Source organism: Pseudorca crassidens, chromosome 1, assembly GCF_039906515.1.
Source record: "Pseudorca crassidens isolate mPseCra1 chromosome 1, mPseCra1.hap1, whole genome shotgun sequence".
Lineage (NCBI taxonomy): Eukaryota > Metazoa > Chordata > Mammalia > Artiodactyla > Delphinidae > Pseudorca > Pseudorca crassidens.
Genome location: NC_090296.1, coordinates 37,813,951 through 37,834,070, shown reverse-complemented (window position 1 = coordinate 37,834,070; position 20,120 = coordinate 37,813,951). Strand labels below are relative to the sequence as shown.

Sequence of the window (20,120 nt, the reverse complement as noted above, 5' to 3'; positions counted from 1 at the left end):
AGAAACTGCATGAGATCATAAATGTTTCTTATTCTAAGCTGCTGAGTTTTAGGGTCATCTGTTATGTACTAATAGATAATATAGACAGCAAATTAGTGAGTGAATGTGAAATGACACTGCATAGCAATTGTCAAAACAGTATAACATAGGTTTGGGTAAGACATGTGGTTTTCTAAGGAGGTAGTGAAACCGTATCACGATCTCCTAAAAACAAATGATAGCACATCCTACTTCCTATCCTGTTTGAACAATGACCTTGTCTTTACAGATGCAAGGAAAGAAAAAGTAGAAAAACAATGATCTACATCGTCATTATTAAGGGATATCATCAAAGACCCCCCACCCAATACCCACCATATCTAGGTACCACAGTGCCTGAACTTCCACTATTAGAGAGTCATTCTTTTGAGTTCCTTTTCCTAGAGTCTTCCTATAAGTACATTAACAATTATATATAAATGCTCTCACAACAAATACCAAATATGTACAGAATGAAAAAGTACAAGATATGAAAAAGGGAAGGCTTTTTGTTAAAGATAGAAGCATCACTTTAAGGATTTATAACGGTTTTTCTTCACTTTTTCAATCATAGGTGAAATATAAACAGTTTTATCAGTTTTCTACAATAAACAAAATTAAAGTTAGGAATATTACAATAATATATGATCATTTTCTTTGCCCAAATTAACATCTATCATTCAGGAAAGTCTTTTTTTAATCTAAGGCAAATCTTTCTTGAAAAAAACTCATGGAAAGCAATTTTTCCATTCAGATATATCAAGGGTCTTTATTGTTCCCTATACTTTTTTCAGCCTGGGATGATTCATAAACACTTTATTCATAAAGATGGGCAGCTGCTCTATTTGCTGAGTGAGCATCTGAATTTCCTATGAAGATCTTCCTTTCTCTATAGCAAAAGAAAAAAACACTTCCTGATAGTTATCAGTTATGTTTATAGTGACAAAATCAAAATTAATATTCAGAACCACAGAGTTTACCAAATTGGCTAATATCAAAATCTAGATTTTTAAAAAGAAACAAATTTGAAAGAGTAACTCATCTATCTGTCAATATACTTACAGACTTCCAAGATGGCTCATTTGCACCAATTTCCTGAATCCTCTCTTTCACAGCTTCCTCCATGGCTGGTATGGGGACAACACTGTTGCTGGGAAGAGTAAACAACTGACTAAGGAATTTCTGATAGTGGAATCACAGTTTTAGTTTTCCAGTGGAATGAACACAGAGGTGTGTCTGTTTTTCCTTATGGATCAAATCTTTTCAACATTTATCCCAAATTTTCTGCCTGTCTTTTGGTCCTTCAAAGTGAAAAATGTTGTATCTTTCAAAGTTCTTGGCCAGGATAGCTTCATCTTTATCCTAAATATACTGACATACATGTTAAACTCCCATTTCGAATTTAATATGAAGACATCTATTTCCCTCCTTTTGAAATATAAATACAGTCATAGTATGAAACCTTAGGACAGAAAACCCCACATAGAAAGAAAGACTTATGAGTCATCAAATGAGAATGGTAACAGGGGTTGAAATGATGGTACTGGGAAATCATTTCTAGAATTCAGTAACTGAGTATAGAGAAGGAAAATTTTAAAGGAGATCAAAAAGATGAAAGTTAGAAGACAGTAGGTTTTAGCTTAAAAAAATAAGAATTTTCTTAAAATTAGGGCTGTCTGAAAATGTAATGGCTTTTGGAGGGGGTGGGCAGTAAGTCCTTGTCACTGGAAATATTGAAATAGACATAGATAAATACCTGTAAAGAATGTTGACTGAAAACTTGGTATATGAACTTTAATATTGCATCCACTTCTAAGATTTTGTATTTCTGTGCTACAGATGAAAAAAAAATACAAGTTCAGGATCACAATCACAGTTCATGATAGAGTTGAGGATTAGAATACTAATCCTGACTAAGACTTCTAAATCCTGACATAATGCTCTGAACCAGAGTTTGATGAATGTCATGTAGCTTAGCAAAAGTGTGCCAAGGAAGCAAAAGGGTTTTTCAGGTCTGTATTAAGTGAATAAATGAGAGGGGAATAAAAGTCCTCTAAAGCAAGAACAGGGTATGAGAGGAAATGTCCAAAGAATAAAAACGAACAAAGCAAAAGAATTTATCGTTATACTTGTATTTTAATTTCACATATATTTATTTGGTGTGCTCTGTATACATAAGGTAGTGCTACATATTCCTGAGGACAGAAATAAATTAGATAGTATCTACTCACTATGTTAATAAGTACAATAATAAGACAAAATATAAGTGCCATAACAAAGTATAAACATTTTCTATATGAACTGGAGAATAAAGAGATCATCTGGAATAGAGATGACCCAAGGAACAAAAATAAATTTCCAAAAAGAGATGGTATTTGAGATGGTTCTTGAGAAGTGGATTCATTCATTCAACAACCAAAAAATTCACCACATTGCAGGTTTGGTCATTCATTCATTCCATAAATTTAAGTATTTTAGACATATTTATTGAATTCTGCTAAATTTCAAACATGGTAAGTATTCAGCAGTGAACAAAATAGATAAAAATCTCTGTCCTCAAAGAACTTATACCCAGCAGGGAGTAAGGGTGGAAGAGAAAATAAGTTAAACCAATAACTTATATATATTCGACAGAGATAAGTACTATGGAGAAAGATAAAATAGGGAAGGGGGACAGTGTAGGAAGGGTGAGGGAGGTGTTGCAATTTCAAAGTGAGTGGTCAGGGAAGGCCTCACCAAGAAGGTGATATTGGAGCAAATACATGAAAGAGCTGATGACAGAGTGAGCTCTGCAGATATCAGGAGGGAGAGCTATAGGAAGTAGGAAGAGTAAATGCGAAGGCTTGATGTGGAAGTGAGAATGGTGTGTTTGAGGACCAGTGCAACTAGAACGAGAGAGAGAGAAAGCAGAGAGGAATAAGGTCCAAGGTGATAGGAACTCTACTGTGGTAAGACCTTGTAGGCCAGTCTGAGGCTACTGTAAAGACTTTGGATAAAATTTCCATAGGAGGGCTTCCCTGGTGGCGCAGTGGTTGAGAGTCCGCCCGCTGATGCAGGGGACACGGGTTCGTGTCTTGGTCCGGGCAGATCCCACGTGCCGCAGAGCGGCTGAGTCCGTGAGCCATGGCCGCTGGGCCTGCGCGTCCGGAGCCTGTGCTCCGCAACAGGAGAGGCCACAGTGGTGAGAGGCCCGTGTACCGCAAAAAAAAAAAAAAAAAAAAAAAAATTCCACAGGAGTGAGAGTAATCTAGGTAGAGGGAAAAGCAAGAACAAAGATGGAGAAGCAAGGGGAAGGGGGGAAATTTTGAGGAGCACAAGAACTCTTTCCAGGATCATAGTATCTAGAGGAGTAAGGGAGATAAATAAGGGTGGAAAATATAATAGAAAAGGCCTAGATATAACACAGAAGCATTGGAATTTAATTTCTGAGTCAATGGGAAAGTATTAAAAGCATGAGTGAAAACACTGAAGCTGTACTTTACAACAATTAGGATGGTTAGAATAACAGAGTCTAATAACAGGCAGCTAATAAATGCAGAACAAATACTATAATTTTTTAAAAAATTTTATTGGAGTATAGTTGATTAACAGTGTTGTGTTAGTTTCTGTTGCACAGCAAAGTGAGTCAATTATACATACACATATATCAACTCTTTTTTTAGATTCTTTCCCCATATAGGTCATTACAAACTTATGGTTACCAGGGGGTAAGGTGGGGGTGAGGGATAAATTGGGAGACTGGGATTGACATATACACACTACTATATACACACTACTATATACATATACACACTACTATATACACACTACTATATTCGTATACTACTACTATATAAAATAGATAATAAGGACGTACTGTATAGCAAAAATACTATATTTTAAAATATCAATATTTTGTCATTCCTAGTGAAATAATTAATTCAGGTAAGGCTCATCAATGAGCTCTAAAGCCATTAAGTGAAAAATTGATGGGAAACTAGATAATCTCACAGTGACTTAATAATGGTTACAAGACATCATGTAAATAACAACCTCAATGGTGTAAAAGTAAAAGTTTAAGTGAGAGAAGTCAGGAAATAGAACAGGGAAAGAGAATGAAAGGAAAGAGCAAGGACAACAAAAATCTTCACTTTACTAAATTAAAGATCAAGAGGTATCATAAAGAGTTGAAACAACAAGAAAAAAAAGTGTCAGTATATTAATTTAAATCACAAAGATAACCTATGGAAGAACTAAAAATAATATAATTCTACTGTGAAGATGAGAGAAAGGCAATGAAGAACTAGTGCCAGTTATCTAAATCTTCCACCGTAGGTGGAATTCAAGAGACAATTTCTAAAGTTGAATTCAGAAAGGAGAAAGCTCTTCCTTGCGGCAGAATGCCAGTAATACAGAAGTAATGATGGAGTTAGGAAATAGATACATGGAGGAAAGTTTGATGAGAAAGAGAATATTTAATATTATATATATACAAGGATATGTTTCTTTTTATTATTTTAATTGACATTTGAAAATTCTTTGAATTCTTTTAGTCTACTGACACAGGGTACATTTGGTTGAAAGAGAAAAGGCAGAGTGAAGAGACCATTCCAGAGTGAAAAGAAAGAGAAGAGTCAGAGTAAAAAGAAACCAGGCCCTATGTGAATATGAAAGGATAAGAAGATACCATGGCATCACGTAGAAGCTGGAAAAGGCAAACACATTATCCCCTAGAACCTCCAGAAGGAATGCACCTCTGCCACCACCTTGATTTTAGTTTGCTGGACCTGTGTAGGACTTCTAACCTACATAACTGTAAGATAATACATGTGTGTTGTTTTAAGCACTGGGTTTGTGGCAATTTATTTATTTATTTAGGCTTTGCCGGGTCTTAGTTGCGGCATATGGGAGCTTCGTTGTCGCATGTGGGATCTCTTAGTTGTGGCATGTGGACTCTTAGTTGTGGCAAGCAGGTGTCTTAGTTGCGGCACACAGGTTTCTTAGTTGCGGCATGTGGACTTTTAGCTGCAGTATGCGAACTCTTAGTTGAGGCATGCATGCGGGATCTAGTTCCCCAACCAGGAATCAAACCCAGGGCCCCTGCTTTGGGAGTGTGGAGTCCTACACACTGGACCACCAGGGAAGTCCCTGTGGTAATCTGTTAGAGCAGCAGTAGGAACTAATACACCAGCTCTCCTCCATTCACTCTTGCAAACATGAATGTCAATTATATCTGAACCCATACCTGGATTCAGATATAATTGTATGCCCCCAATATTAGCTCTTATATTTAGGTCTATGATTCATTTTTAGTTCATTTTTGTATATGGCACAAGACATGAATCAAAGTTTTTGCTTGCTCTCTTTCTTTTTTTTCTTTTTGGCATATGGATCCAATTGTTTCAGAATCATTTGTTGAAAAGACTCCCCTTTCATCACTAGATTGTCCCTCTATCTTTATTTAAAATAACAACACAACAGATGTCCATATATGTGTGGTTCTCTCTGAACTTTCTATTCATCCCATTTATCTTTTTATTTATCTTTACATTTATCTTTACACTAATATCACACTGTACTGATTACTGTAGCTTTAAATAAATCTTTTTTTTTAATAAATCTTGAAATCAGATAGTGTTAACCCTTCAACTTTGCTACTCTTTTTCAAAGAATTTCAACAGTGTTTGGCTATTCTAGGTCCTTTGCATTTGCATATGAATTTTACAATCAGCTTGTCATTCTTATAGATGATGATAGTACTCTTCTCCCAAACAAACTTTATAAAAGTAAAATGAAAATTATTTGGCACCCTGAAGTAAAAATGGAAAAACAGTAGTGTAACTCTTTACTTTCCTGATTAATAAAATGAAAACACAAAGGGGATTTCATCAAGCACTAGAAAAGCATTAAGAAAATGCTTCACCATGCAGGCGTAGAGAATGGATTTGAGGACACGTGGAGGGGGAAGGGTAAGCTGGGATGAAGCGAGAGAGTGGCACTGACATATATACACTACCAAATGTAAAACAGATAGCTAGTGGGAAGCAGCCGCATAGCACAGGGAGATCAGCTCCGTGCTTTGTGACCACCTAGAGGGGTGAGATAGGGAGGGTGGGAGGGAGACACAAAAGGGAGGAGATATGGGGATATATGTATATGTATAGTTGATTCACTTTGTTATACAGCAGAAACTAACACAACATTGTAAAGCAATTATACTACAATAAAGATGTTTAAAAAAAAAAAAAGAAAGAAAGAAAAAGAAAATGCTTCACCAAAAGCAAAAATTCCAAAATGTGAAAATCAAATTTTGGGTAATTCTTCTGTGAAATTCTTAAAATAGCCCAAATTTTTGTTCTTCAATACATACTTACCCCTTCAGGGAAGAAGCATAAATAATAATTCCATTGTCTATTCCTAAAACAAAGATTAGATATCTCAAAAATTGGGACTCTAATTCCAGGGAAATGCTCTTACAGCAGTGAAAGTATATCCCAATTATGTATTAGTCATAACAGAATCAATAGGAGAAAGCTCAGAGATCACCTAGAAGTTCTCAACCCAGGTGACATATTAGAATCTCAAAGAGGAGTTTAAAAAATATGTATGCCTGGGCCCTACCATGAGTTCTGATTGATCTTAACTGATCTAGGATGGAGACTAGGCATATATATTGTAAAAGCTGCCCAGATAATTCTAATGTGATGATAGAGAAGGACTGTCCAACTATTTATATTTTCTTTTATATATGATAAAACTAAGGCAGGGAGAAATTGACTTTCTCAGGAACGGAACTAATAAGTATTAACTAAAACAATAGAATATAATATTTACCAAAAATTGTTATTAGTTATTTATTGGTGATAACGATACTACCCCCAAAACACAGTGCCTTAAAACAACAAAAATGTATTATCTAACAAGATTTTGAGAGTGGCTTACTTGAGTGATCTGGTTCAGGGTCTCCTGTGACATTGCTGTCAAGTTGTCACGTGGAGATGCAAACATCTGAAGGTATGACTGGGGCTGGAAAAAAATGCTTCTAAGGTAGCTCATTCACATGACTGTTGGCAGGATGTTTCAGTTCTTCCCTGGCTATTGGGAGCAGGCCTCAGTTTCTTGCCACAAGGGCCTCTCCAAAGCACTGTTTGATATGTCCTCAGGATAGGGCAGCTGGTTTACCAGAATGAATGATCCAAGAGAGGGAGCAAGGAGGAAGTCATGATGCCTTTTATGACCTACAGACATACCTCCACTGCTGCCATATTCTACTCATTAGAAGCTAGTTACTAAATCCAGCCCACACTCAAAAGGAGGGGAATTAGCCACCACGCTTTGAAGGAAAGAGTATCAAAGAATTTATGGTCTCATTTTAAAACCACTACAGGAATACTGTCTGTTTGGGTTTTTCACGTAAAACAATGTATTTAAAAATTATATACTCCTGCACTGGGGATACAAAGAAAAGAGACAGAGGCAAAAACCTTATAGAACTTACCTCCTATGACAAGAAGGACAGTAAATAAGTATAAAAATTAATAAAATACTTTTAGATAGTCATAAGTGCTGCAGATAGAAAAGAATAATGTAACCGTGATCAGGGAAGGGAAATGAGGAAGTAACTCTTGATAGTGTGATTAGACAGGCCTCCTATGGATATATTAAGATAACAGATCATACTATACATTCTATTAGAAAACCTGACTTTATCATCTAACAAGGTGAGGGCTGCTAACAAAATACCATAGATTGGATGACTTAAACAACAAACATTTATTTCTCACAGTTCTGGAGACTGGGAAGTCCAAGATCAAGGTACCAGTCAATTCAGTTCCTAGTAAGCCCCCACTTCTTTGCTTGCAGTGTCTTCACTCAGATCTCTTTTCTTCTTCCTGTAAGAACAATAATCCCAACATAGGGCCCCACTCTCATGATATCATCTAAACCTAATTATCTCCCAAAGGTTCACCTTCAAATAACATCACATCGAGGGTTAGTTAGGGCTTCAATATATGAACTTGGGGCAGACAAAATTCAGTCTAATATACATACTACTATATATAAAATAGATAACTAATAAGAACCTCCGGTATAGCACAGGAAACTCTACTCAATACTCTGTAATGGCCTATATGGGAAAAGAATCTAAATAAGAGTGGATGTATGTATACGTATAGCTGATTCACTTTGCTGTACACCTGGAACTAACACAACATTGTAAATCAACTATACTCCAATAAAAATAAAAATAAAAAAATTCAGTCTATAGCAGCTATCTTTCATATCTATACATTTCAATATTTCCTTTAAAACTACATCCATCTTGATGGAAATCTGTATCTTTTTTTTTACAATTGTAAATAATGCTGTGATAAACACCTTTATACATATATCTTTGTGTACATGTATAAATATTTCTGTAGGATGAACTCCTAGAAGTGAAATTATTTGGTCAAAGTAAACACATATTTAAATTTTAGATAATATCAAACTGCCCTTCAAAAAGGTTGTAAAAATGTACACCTCCTCAAAATGGAAGAAAGTTTCTGTAGTTACTGCTAGTGTGAACATGTACATCAAAAGATTTTACTTATCTCTTACAAATGGGCCATTCTTGGTCTTCATTTTATTTGATAAATATGTAACATGTGACATAGTTAATTACCCTTTCTTCTACAAAACACTTTCTTCACTTGTCTTCTAAGGCTGAATCCTCACCTGTTTTCCTCCTAACACAATGGACTCGTCTTTTTGATCTTCCTTCCTGGTTCCTCCTCATCTCCTTGAATTCTAGACATTGAAGTGTCATAGGGATCAGTTCTCAGTCCTCTCTCTACCTACACCCATTCCCTTGGTCAGATCACATCCAATCTCATGGATTTAAATACCACATCTCCACTTGGATGACTAAGAGGCATCTAAATATATCTAAAGCTGAATTTATCATCTTAACCCTAAAACCTGGTCCTTCCACAGTGTCACCTAATATATTTCAACTCAGTAAATGGCAACTCCATCTTTTCAGTTGCTCAAGCCAAATCCTTGGTTTCTTTTTCTTATGCCCCAACTTCCTCTCTTCTTTCAGATTTCTGCTCAAATCAGATCCTGCCTCCCATCACCGTTCCCTACACTCTTAATTTACCTATTTTTTTTTAAAATAGCATGTCTTGGGAATTCCCTGGCAGGCCGGTGGTTAGGGATTCGCATTTCCACTGCAGAGGGCCCAGGTTCAATCCCTGGTCCGGGAACTAAGATCCTGCAAGACGCGTGGTGTGGCCAAAACAACAACAAAAGCATGTCTCAATATGTAAAATTAGAGTATATATTTTTTCAGTGGATCATTGTCTCCTCATCAGAATATTAGCTGAAGGTAGAAACTTAGCTGGTTCTCTATGGTATCTCCAGCACTTAGAGCAGTGTTTTTGGTTGTTGTTGGTATAGTGGCCACTCTATATAATTATTTGTTCAATAAATGAATGAATTGTACAGGTCATACATAGATAATATAATTGGAAACCAGGCCGATGAGGTGGCAAAGGCAGATAAAGCATCCAAGTTTCGGGCCTAGCCTAGGCACTAATATGGAGCTTTAAGCAACTTATCCTTCAAAGTCTTTTTTCATCTGTAAAATGGGGTTTATGCCATATTCTTCAGAAAACAAAGACACTTGGAATGGTCACTATCTACTTGGACAATACACAAAAGTTTCACTACCTGCAACTTCTAGGAACATTTGCTTCAATTCTTCTCTTAATTTCACCTGCTCAGGTATAACACGACTTGAGCGTAGATTTTCAGAGGCTCTTAGGTTGTATTTCCAAAATGCCCACCTAGACAAACTTCTGAGACTTGTAAAGGCAATTATCAGGAAAAAAAAAAAAATCGCCTAATTCCATTATGGTGATGGTTGCAGAGCTCTTTAAATATGTTAAAAATCATTGAATTGTACACTCAAAACAGGTTAATTTCATGGTATGTAAATTACATCTCAAGAAAACTGTTAATAAGAAATTAGAGATTCTCTAATTCCATATATGTGGCTCCCGTAAGATATCATCAGAATTTAAGAATAAGGTAAAAGCCATCTACCAAAACCCCAAAACGGAAAATGAATAAAGTTCAATAGATGAGCTCTGCCATTGACTTACACCATCCTAAGAAATGGTCTGTAAAAGAAACCCAGATATTTAGTGCTACTTGAGTAACAGATAAATTAGAGAACTGCATCGGGATAACTGTAAGCTGAGTGCCTAAGAACCAGCCAAGTTCCTCGAGCACAGACAGCACTCAACGGACTCAACTTGCAGGACCAGAGGATTGCTCCCCAGTCCTGCAGTCCCACTCCCCAAGCAAACGCCCAATCTCACTTCTCCAGAGTGGACGTCTACGAGGAGTGTCCGCCCTCGTTGGTCACTTGGCATCTAACCCCAGATGTGAGTGGGGGATCGGACAAAGCCTAGACTCGCAAAGCTGACGACCCTCCCCGCACTGGCCAACCTGGGGTTACCCCGGACGCTGAGGGAACCACGCGGGCTGGGCTTCAACCTTGGCCGAGCATCAGATTTGCCTGAGAAGGCTTTCAAAACTGTCAGGGGCATCACCCAGTCGCTCCGATTCAGTTTCGGGGTGGGGGCCCTGACACCAGTCTGACGGAGCCGGGGAGCAACAACGCCGGACGCCGCCCCACACTCTGCAGCTCTACCCACTGCCGGCCAGCCCGACGCCCGCCAAGCTCCCCACGCGGGACACGGGCCAGAACGCTCCAGCACAGGCCCTGCGCTCTCCGCCCGCGCCCGCCTCCCGCGCCCGCCTCCCGCGCCCGCCAAAACGGTCTCCCGCGAGACCGCCCCTCGGCTCCGCCCCCTGCCCCGCCACCGAAGGGCTGATTCCCTCTTCAGCTGGTTCCCCGCCCACACGAAGGCGAGATCTGGAACGGCTTTTTCCACCAGCCAATCATTTCCGTCAGCCAGTCACCACCAGTTTCTCCGCATCTCCTTCGCCCTCATCCGTCCGCAGTGTCACACGGCACTCGCCCTACAGCCAAGGGTTACCCAAGTTCCCGCCTCAGTGGGCTGCGCAGGCGCAACCTGGTTTAGCGGAGCGCAGGCGCAAACTTGCGAACGGCTGTAAGGAAGAGGAACGGGTGGTTCCGCGCGTCCTTGGAGGGAGTGGCTCCTCCAGTTTGGCTAAGTCCTCAGTGGAAGCTTGAGTAGGAGTGCTGCACAGGAAGGTGGAGTTCGCCTCTGCAGCCGCACTTGTCGCTAGGGTGTGTTGGAGCGCAGGCAAAGGTTCAGGGTAGGGAAGGGTCCCTAATAGCCTTTGTTTCGCGGAAGGAGACTTCTGTAGTTGGAAGTTCCGAGTCTGGTAGACTGGGGAGGAGGGGTTGTTCCCACCTTGTCAGACCTGCACACAGGCGCCTTGCCCCTGAGGAAAGAGTCGCCGGGCAAGAAAGTACCTGGTGGCTGCCTGCTGGCTCCTGTACTTATGTGGCAGCAAGCCACATTAATCTGACGCGAAGATGTTTCTGCCAGGATAGTTGGGGATGCCTGGAATCTAGAGTCGAACTCAGAAACCCAAACCTTATTTCCTCTAAGAAAATTCGAGTTCAGCCCAGGACAAGATCAAGGGTTACATGGCAGGTTAGAGACAGATGTTCAACAAGAGCTAAAGTCTTCTTGCACGCCATTGCTATTTTCCACCGTGCTGAGTGGAACACATGCTAAATGGAGCTCCATAAATTTACCATTTCTCCTCAAACTCTTGCTGTCCTCCATATGTCGTCTCCCCAGTCTTGGACCTAGGGTCAGTTTCTTGTATGGCCCCTTAGAAAATTCAGCATTCCAGTTGACCTCTGCCTGTCCCACACCTGAAGGAGATCTAAATGCTTAAACTAGTGGATCTGGTTGTCATGTTTACTTTTGGTCATTTGGCTAGTTTCCAGTTTGGGGCAATTATGAACAATGCTGCCATGAATAATTTTGTAAATGTCTTTTTGTAGAATATACATACATATTTCTGTTACCTATATATGTAGGACTGGAGCTGCTGGTTCATAAGGCATGCCTGTGTTCAATTTTAGATGCAAACTGTGGGAGGTTTCTAGAATAATGGCTCCCTAAAAGTGTGCTTGTCCTACTCTCCGGAACCTGTGAGTATATTGGGCTACATGGCAAAAGAGAATTAAGGTTGCTAATCAGCTGACCTTAAAATAGGGAGATTATTCTGGATTGTCCAAGTGGGCCTAATGTAATCACAACGATCCTTAAAAGAGGAGGGAGGCAGGAGGAGGAGAATGACAGAAATAGTCGTACGAAAAAGCCTGGGCGGACTTCATGACCCTGGCTTTGAATGTGGAAGAAGGAGGCAATGCGCCAAGAAAGTGGGCATCTTCTAGAAGATGGAAAAGACAAGGAAATGGATTCTCCCCTCCCCAGAAGGAACTTAGCTCTGAGACCTGCAGAAATGTAGGATAATAAATATTTGTTTCAGCCACAAAGTTTGTGATAATTTGTTACAGCAGCAGGAAACTGATAACACTGCCAAACTTTTCCAAAGTAATTTTATCAATTCATACACTTTGAGAGCTTTGAAAAAAAATGTCCATACTTTACCCTCACACCACACTCACTGAACTGGAATCTCTGGATAAGCCCAGAAAAAGAAATGATTTTTTAATTAGGTGATTCTGCTGCATCTTGAAGGTTGAGAACTATTTGTCTAAATCCTTAAATCTAAGTTCATTTCTCATCATTGAAGAACAGAGTGGCAGTGATTTGGCCACAAGATAAAAGCAGTTCTAGAAAAGATTTGTTCCAGGTAGTGGAATGGTTCCTCTCCCTTGTCTGCTCAGAGTTAACATAGCTAATCTTTTACAGTTAACTCGTTGAACAATCAGTTTCTACTAATACAATTCATAAAGGAGCATTAAGACTAAGGACTCTGTACTTGCAGAAGATTTTTCTTTAACATGCTTATGAAGTGGCTCCTTGAGACACTGCCGCATCTTGGCACGTTCACCTTCATGGAGAACTTGACCCCAAGAGCTGACAGTACTTGCAATTCCTCAAAAAGAAGGAGTTGGAGAAGTGGGGAAACAGCTAGCCTGGCTCGTTGAGTTGTGCAGTCCTTCCAGCTCTTTGTGCTGAGGCCGCAGCAGGCAGCTGACCCTTGGGCCATGACCCTGGGGAATCCTGAACAAGAAGGTGGTTTTCTTAGAGGTTGGGTTGCAGGTGGAGGCTCTGGACAGGGTGTCCCTTCATTTCCTCAAGGATATTCTTCAGAAGAAAGGTAAGTGAACTTCTTACATTGTATCCAGGGATCCTGGAGTCAGGCCCCCCTTGGCAACAAATTCAAAAGTCCTGAGAAGCCCTGGGCAGTTTTCATTAAAAATATGTCATCTAAAAAGAAACGAAATTGAGTTACTTGTAGTGAGGTGGATGGACTTAGAGGCTGTCACACAGAGTGAAGTAAGTCAGAAAGAGAAAAACAAATACCGTATGCTAACATATATATGGAATCTAAAAAAACAAAGGTTACGAAGAACCTAGGGGCAGGACAGGAATAAAGATGCAGACGTAGAGAATGGACTTGAGGACACGGGGAGGGGGAAGGGTAAGCTGGGATGAAGTGAGAGAGTGGCATGGACATATCTACACTACCAAATGTAAAATAGATAGCTAGTGGGAAGCAGCCACATAGCACAGGGAGATCAGCTCCGTGCTTTGTGACCACCTAGAGGGGTGGGATAGGGAGGGTGGGTGGGAGATGCAAGAGGGAGGGGATATGGGTATATATGTATATTTATAGCTGATTCACTTTGTTATACAGCAGAAGCTAACACAACATTGTAAAGCAATTATACTCCAATAAAAATGTTTTATATATATATATATATATATATATATATATATGTCATCAAAAGGAATGAAGAGTGAGCCAGTGTTCAAACTATAAACTAGTAGGAGCTAACAGTTCAAGTACTTTCCTGACTAGTGTCAAATGTCAGTTTCCCTTTAAAATTTGAAATACTCCATGGCATGCTGAGCTCCAGAGTGCCTTGGCACACATTTGAGACCCATGGCTGTCAGTTTAGAAGTTGTTCTCATCTTTTCCTTGAATGAGTATTCAAGATAACCATTTTCTTCCAAAGTGTTACTTTTATAAGGTCCAGTGTAACTTCACACCTTCCACCCTGAAGATCCCTCTAAAACTAAGCCCCACAGGAGTCCTTTTCAATTGACCGCAGCAGGCGCTGAGTGTCCACTCTGGCCTGTTCAGATTCTGACCTGTTCCTACAGAGAACATCTTGGATAAATCTAAAACTACCTTGGAAGATGAGCAGTTTCCTATTCTAAATGAAAAAAATTAGAGATTATATATTTAAAAACAGTCCATTAACTTAGATATCGGCCTACATCTAGGAACACTGGCAGACACTATAAATACTAAGAAAATTTAAAACACAATATAGTCTATTGCACATTTTTAAGAATTCTTAATGACTTTCCTACCCTTCAACATTTCATATCTGATTTTCAAACTCTCAGTTAATCAAATAGATAAGATAGATTCAAATTATAGAATATAACTTTACCTAGATTCATAAGGGGGTATAACCAAAAAACTACTCATTCTAGAAACAGGCCATTAACTATAGATATAAATATTCCAACTAAGAACAAGTTTTGATTAATATCCTGCTTAAAATACAGTTAATAAATATAATTAGATACTATATATTACAATTAACAATCCAGACTAGACCACAAGTAAATGTACAAAACAAAATTACAACAAAGAAAAGTTAATTGCCAAATATCAAAGGAGAGAAGAGATTTAAGTGAAAAGTTTCAAATGTGTTTTATTCATAACGTAGCCATATTCAAGATGCTGGAGGAAATGTCCATGTCTGCTGAGTTCTGGTTGGCAGAAATTCTTTATTCATTATCCTATCCAGTCTCACACGCAGAAGCAATCTTTGATTTGTCAGAGGCTTTATATACTTGTATAATAAGCCTTAGGTGATTGATGATTTTCTTATCTGCTGTTTTCATGTTAAATCCCAACATCTTCTTAATAGTTTCTCAAAAGTCAACAAGCTACAAAGAACCACAAAAATCAAGACATGTCATTAGTTTTGCTCACCTACTTAACTATGTACAATGAAATTTTTATTAGAAATTTAGTTTTATTAAACATTTCTTTATGAAGTGTACATTATTCTACATTCAAATGTATTTTTAAGCAAAAAAAAATTACAAGAAATCTAAAATTACCTTTGCATTTTAAGATTTGTTTTTATTTTTACAATCTTATAGACTAAACCTAATTTTATTGCTGCTTGTTTTTCATCCATGAGGTAATTATTTTTTGGACTTCTGATTTGCTGTAGGTAATAGCTGTCCCCTAAATACATATCTCTCCACCCATTCTCTAAAAACTGTAGTGATCAACAAGGAGAGCAGATAAAACTCTCCATAAATCATGCCTAAAGCGTAAGTAAAGAATACCACAGACTTCAGTTTTCATATAAGTGGGGAAATAAATATTCTAAACCAACAGAGGCAGCTCCAGAGCCCACACTGGAGTATGCAGTTAGTTTCCTCTGGTGTCCCGGAAAAGGGACAGTTCATAAAGGGGGAAATACGAAGAACAAGTCTGAGACCTGATGAATCAGAATACCGGCAACTGGGGAAGGAAAAGAAAGGGGCTTAGAAGCATGTGAGAGCAGAAATGGCCGATCTAGAGGGCAAGGTTTCTGAGCAGAGAGGGAGCTACTTGGAAGGGTGAGGTGTTCCCTAGAGGCTTCGTGCCAAAGGAAAAGAAAAAAAGCAAGCACTGGAAATTAAGGGACCTATATAAACAAGAGAGTATTGCAAAAACAGACATCACATAAACCCCCACCCCAAAATAAAAGGCTTTACTTCCTAAGTAAACTTTAGCAACTGCACTCACCGTGTCAACAGAAGAGGGTGGTACTGAGTTAAGAAGCCTAGTAAGTATACCCTGCCCCCTAAGTACCCTGAGGTAGAAACACCTGAAATTGAGAGGGCAGGGCAGTCAAAGGGATTTTAAAGTGAATAGATAAATGGCAAATATCCATTTTAAATTGTTATGAGAAGAAAACAGAAAAGCAGTATCATCCAAACTGTTAAGGTGGTGAAAATACTACCCCCAAGAAAAACTGCCATGAAGCAGAGACAACATGTTTGACAACACCTGATATGAATTAAATATCAATTAAACAAGGATTTGCAGACATGGGGAAAAAACACCTTTTGAATCAGAAATGCAATAATTTGGAGGGACTTCCCTGGCTGTCTAGTGGTTAAGACTCTGCACTTCCACTGCAGGGGACAGGGGTTCGATCCCTGGTCGGGGAACTAAGATCCAGCATGCTGCCGCAGCCAAAAAAAAAAAAAAAAACAATAATTTGGAATAGAAATGGACAAAAATAATATCTAGATGCCTAATGGATAAGAAAGATGTGATGATTAAACACAAGCAAGAACAAGACATCTCAGAAATGAAGAGTAAACTACAGAATATCCAAAGAAGAGATCAGAATGAAAATATAATAAGGGAGGGACACTGAGAGAATAAAAACAATTAAGAAAATGAATATGCAGAAGTTAAAAAAGAGAAAAAAAAGAAAATGGTAATATCATGACTTTTGGTTTTAAGAATCTCTTAAGGAAATTCGTTAAAGTTTCATGTTTCTTGGGCTTCCCTGGTGGCCCAGTGGTTGAGAGTCCTCCTGCCGATGCAGGGGACACGGGTTCGTGCCCCGGTCCGGGAAGATCCCAGATGCCGTGGAGCGGCTGGGCCCGTGAGCCATGGCCGCTGAGCCTGCACGTCCCGAGCCTGTGCTCCGCAACGGGAGAGGCCACAACAGTGAGAGGCCCGCGTACCACCCCCCCAAAAAAGTTTCATGTTTCTTAAGAAACATGTATGGCGGTGTGACATGTAATCCCACAATAGCCCCAAATTATCATTTAGGCTTTAGAAAATTCTCTTAAAATATCTGCTTTATAAATCTAGTGAGAATCTAAGCAAGTTTAGAAGCACTACCCTCTTGTCCAAGAAAGTGATCCAGCCCCACAAAAATGGTTTCCCCTTAACTTTCGTTTTCTCTCATCCCTACCCTGCTTGTCTTTGGTTAGTCAGAGGACGTGTACACAAACCTAAGCTATGATAATCATATATCCCATTCCTTGCCACTGTGAATTTACTAAGGATAGGCATTTGACCTAAGCTGGGCTTGTAAGACCCTTTCTTGGGATTCTCTCTCCTGTCACAGAAAATCTAACTGTAAAATTCTGTGGCTGTCAGCCAGACAGACAAGCTGACAGACAGCTGCCAAGAAGAATGGGAGAAAGGCCTTATATTGAAGACTCCAGGTGCTAATCTGTGGCCCAGGTGCATCCCTGCCTTCTCAGAGCTCTGGTTGTTTAACTGCCTTTGATTCCACAAGCCTATCAATTCTCTTTTGTCTAAGGTAGTCTAAATTGAGGTGGGTGTTTATCACTTCAACTTAAATAATCTTAATATAGTAATTAAAAAAAAACAAACCTCTTCTTGTTGTCCCGGTACTTCTTCAAGTGTGCTCTTTGCTGTGCAGAGCTCAGGAGTGACAGTTTCTAACATTTGATGGGCCCTCTCTTTGTCCCACCTTGCATCTTGCTCAGCAGAGTCTACTGTAGTTTCCAAGTCTGTTTCCATAACTGCCTTCCCTTTCATTGCTTCAACTTTTTTTAAAGATTGCCTGAGCTTCTCAATTGTTTTGTCCTGTGAGGGTATAAGGTTGGGGGAAAGGGAGATGACTGTGATTAAAACTCCTCTAAATAACAGGCATGATACATAATAACTCATGCTTTTTTTTTCTTCTTTTTCTTTTTTCTTTCTTTCTTTTTTTTTGGAAGAGCTAGATAATGGAAAAGAAAGAAAATTCCACAACTTATGAATTAAGAGGACATTTCTCCACCATCATGCTCATCAATAACCAACAGTTACTGAGCACTTTTATAAACTAGGCACTTGGGATTTAAAGAGGTTTAACACATGTTCCATGTCCTCAAAAGTCTTATAGTCTGTGCTAATCAAACACAGAAATAGAGAAAATAACTGACTGCAATAAGAGAAATATTCTTGATAATCAACTGGCAAAAAAAAAGTTGATCAGTAAGTATCTAGTGTATATTTGGTTTCAGGCATAAAATGTATGTTTGAAATACTACAACTGGAGCTTGATATAGAGAAGATCCAAAGAGCATCCCCCCAAAAATCACTAAAACTTTTAACCATTAACCCAATAAGAAAGACAAAAGTATGACTGAAACAAAAAGCAAGGGATCTAGATACCTAACATTTAGAATACCGGTTACCTTTGAGGAGGATACCTGGGGGCTTCAGTGGGATTGATAATACTCTGATTCTTAACATGAGTGGTAGATTTGTAGCATCTAATTTTATTATTCTATATGCTTTAATATTATATATATATTCTTTTATATGTATGTAAAATAATTTTAATGTTAATTTTTCAAGTTCAAGGAGAAACATGCAGCAAAAATAGAAACAGACCAAAGCTTAAGTGAATTTTTGAAAGTCTCATTTTTTTACTTACTTTAAGGACATTTACTCTTGTCAGTTGAGTTTTCATAGTTTTATTTGACAATTTAAAGTCACTGAGCTGTTTCTGAAGTTTATGAATTTTCTCCTCTAATCTTTGAGTTGTAACAACCTTCAAATTCTGCTGAATTTTCAGTAATGTTTCTTGCTTGTTGTCTTTCTCTAGCTGCTTGAATGTTTTGCCATTCTCCATCTGGGAAATCTTAGTCTGGGAGTTTTCCTTTACAGAAATCAACAGTATTAGAATTAAGAAGTTATGCTTTAAGATGGTGTTCTACAGTAGCATACCAGATCTACTCTACACTGACAAACTGTAGACTTAATTCTTACATAAGTAGAATAGTTTTCACCACAAATATGCATTAAACTAATCCAGAAAATAAAATATGACAATAAAAGTGATGGCTTAAGGCTAACAAGGGTACAGTTAAGTATACAATGTTATAAACACCAGGTGATAGTAGAGATTAGTTCAACTATTCTAAGAATGTATTATAAGGAAATAATAAAATATTTAGATAAAGACTCAAGCACAAAGATATTCTATACAACATTATTCATAACATGAAGAAATAAAAACAATGCAAATGTCAAAAAATAGTTAAAATAAATTACATGTGATTGATTATACATTCATTATAAATAAAGTTTTCAAAAATATTTACTAAGAGAAAGTACTAATGATATAGTTAAATGACAGAAGCAAGATGAAGAAAAAATACGCTATCTCAATTATGTTAAAATATTCTTGGAAAATAATCATAGGAAGATATACCTATATGTTAACACTGGTTATCTCAAAGGGGTAGAAATACTGATTGTTTTAATTGTATTCTTTCTACTATTCTGTACTTTATAAAGTTACTACCAGAAAAAAAGAGAGAGAGAGAGAAGAGGTGTAGATTTAATGAAGATACCACATATTTTCATTATATATAAACTAAAAATTAGTAAAATATATTGAAAAGAACCACTAGTTCTTTCAAAACAGGAAACAGATACTCCAGGCAAGACTGGTTAAAGAAGGAAGAGAAAGTGAAAATACACAGTATTACGAAGGAGATATATACAAAACTAATGTACATAAATTAATTTTATTAAGAGAAAAAAGTTATTAGAAGACAATAGAGTAATGCCTTCAAATCTCTGTGTGAAAATAAAGTCTAAATTCAGTTATAAATTGAGCCTGAAGTTTAAAAAAAAAATTAGCTTTCGACAAAATTCAACACCCATTTATGATAAAAACCCTGCAGAAAGTATGCACAGAGGGAACTTTCCTCAACATAATAAAGGCCATATATGACAAACCCACAGCCAACATTGTCCTCAATGGTGAAAAACTGAAAGCATTTCCACTAAGATCAGGAACAAGACAAGGTTGCCCACTCTCACCACTCTTATTCAGCATAGTTTTGGAAGTTTTAGCCACAGCAATCAGAGAAGAAAAGGAAATAAAAGGAATCCAAATCAGAAAAGAAGTAAAGCTGTCACTG

The 20,120-nt window shown here is 38.2% G+C and overlaps 1 protein-coding gene and 1 long non-coding RNA gene across 4 annotated transcripts in view; both read right to left on the bottom strand.

Moving 5' to 3' along the window:
• Positions 1 to 962: 962 nt before the first annotated feature.
• LOC137226010 (uncharacterized) lies at positions 963 to 10,783 on the bottom strand. 3 transcript variants are annotated; one of them, XR_010944151.1, is made up of 7 exons: positions 10,505 to 10,783; positions 9,712 to 9,827; positions 8,716 to 8,787; positions 6,940 to 7,889; positions 6,372 to 6,414; positions 1,775 to 1,851; positions 963 to 1,168 (listed from the first exon to the last, which is right to left on the bottom strand). It is a non-coding gene; the product is annotated as an uncharacterized lncRNA (long non-coding RNA). The 3 variants fall into 3 exon arrangements; XR_010944125.1 differs by having other exon boundaries at positions 9,712 to 10,783; XR_010944134.1 differs by lacking the exon at positions 6,372 to 6,414 and having other exon boundaries at positions 9,712 to 10,783.
• A 3,871-nt stretch (positions 10,784 to 14,654) lies between these two features.
• Positions 14,655 to 20,120, bottom strand: part of LOC137203338 (coiled-coil domain-containing protein 170-like) — a 33,560-nt gene continuing 28,094 nt past the window's right edge. The window contains 3 exon segments of the mRNA XM_067699695.1: positions 14,655 to 15,095; positions 17,569 to 17,784; positions 18,623 to 18,847. Coding sequence (XP_067555796.1) covers positions 15,081 to 15,095; positions 17,569 to 17,784; positions 18,623 to 18,847 — 456 coding nt within the window. The 3' untranslated portion in view covers positions 14,655 to 15,080.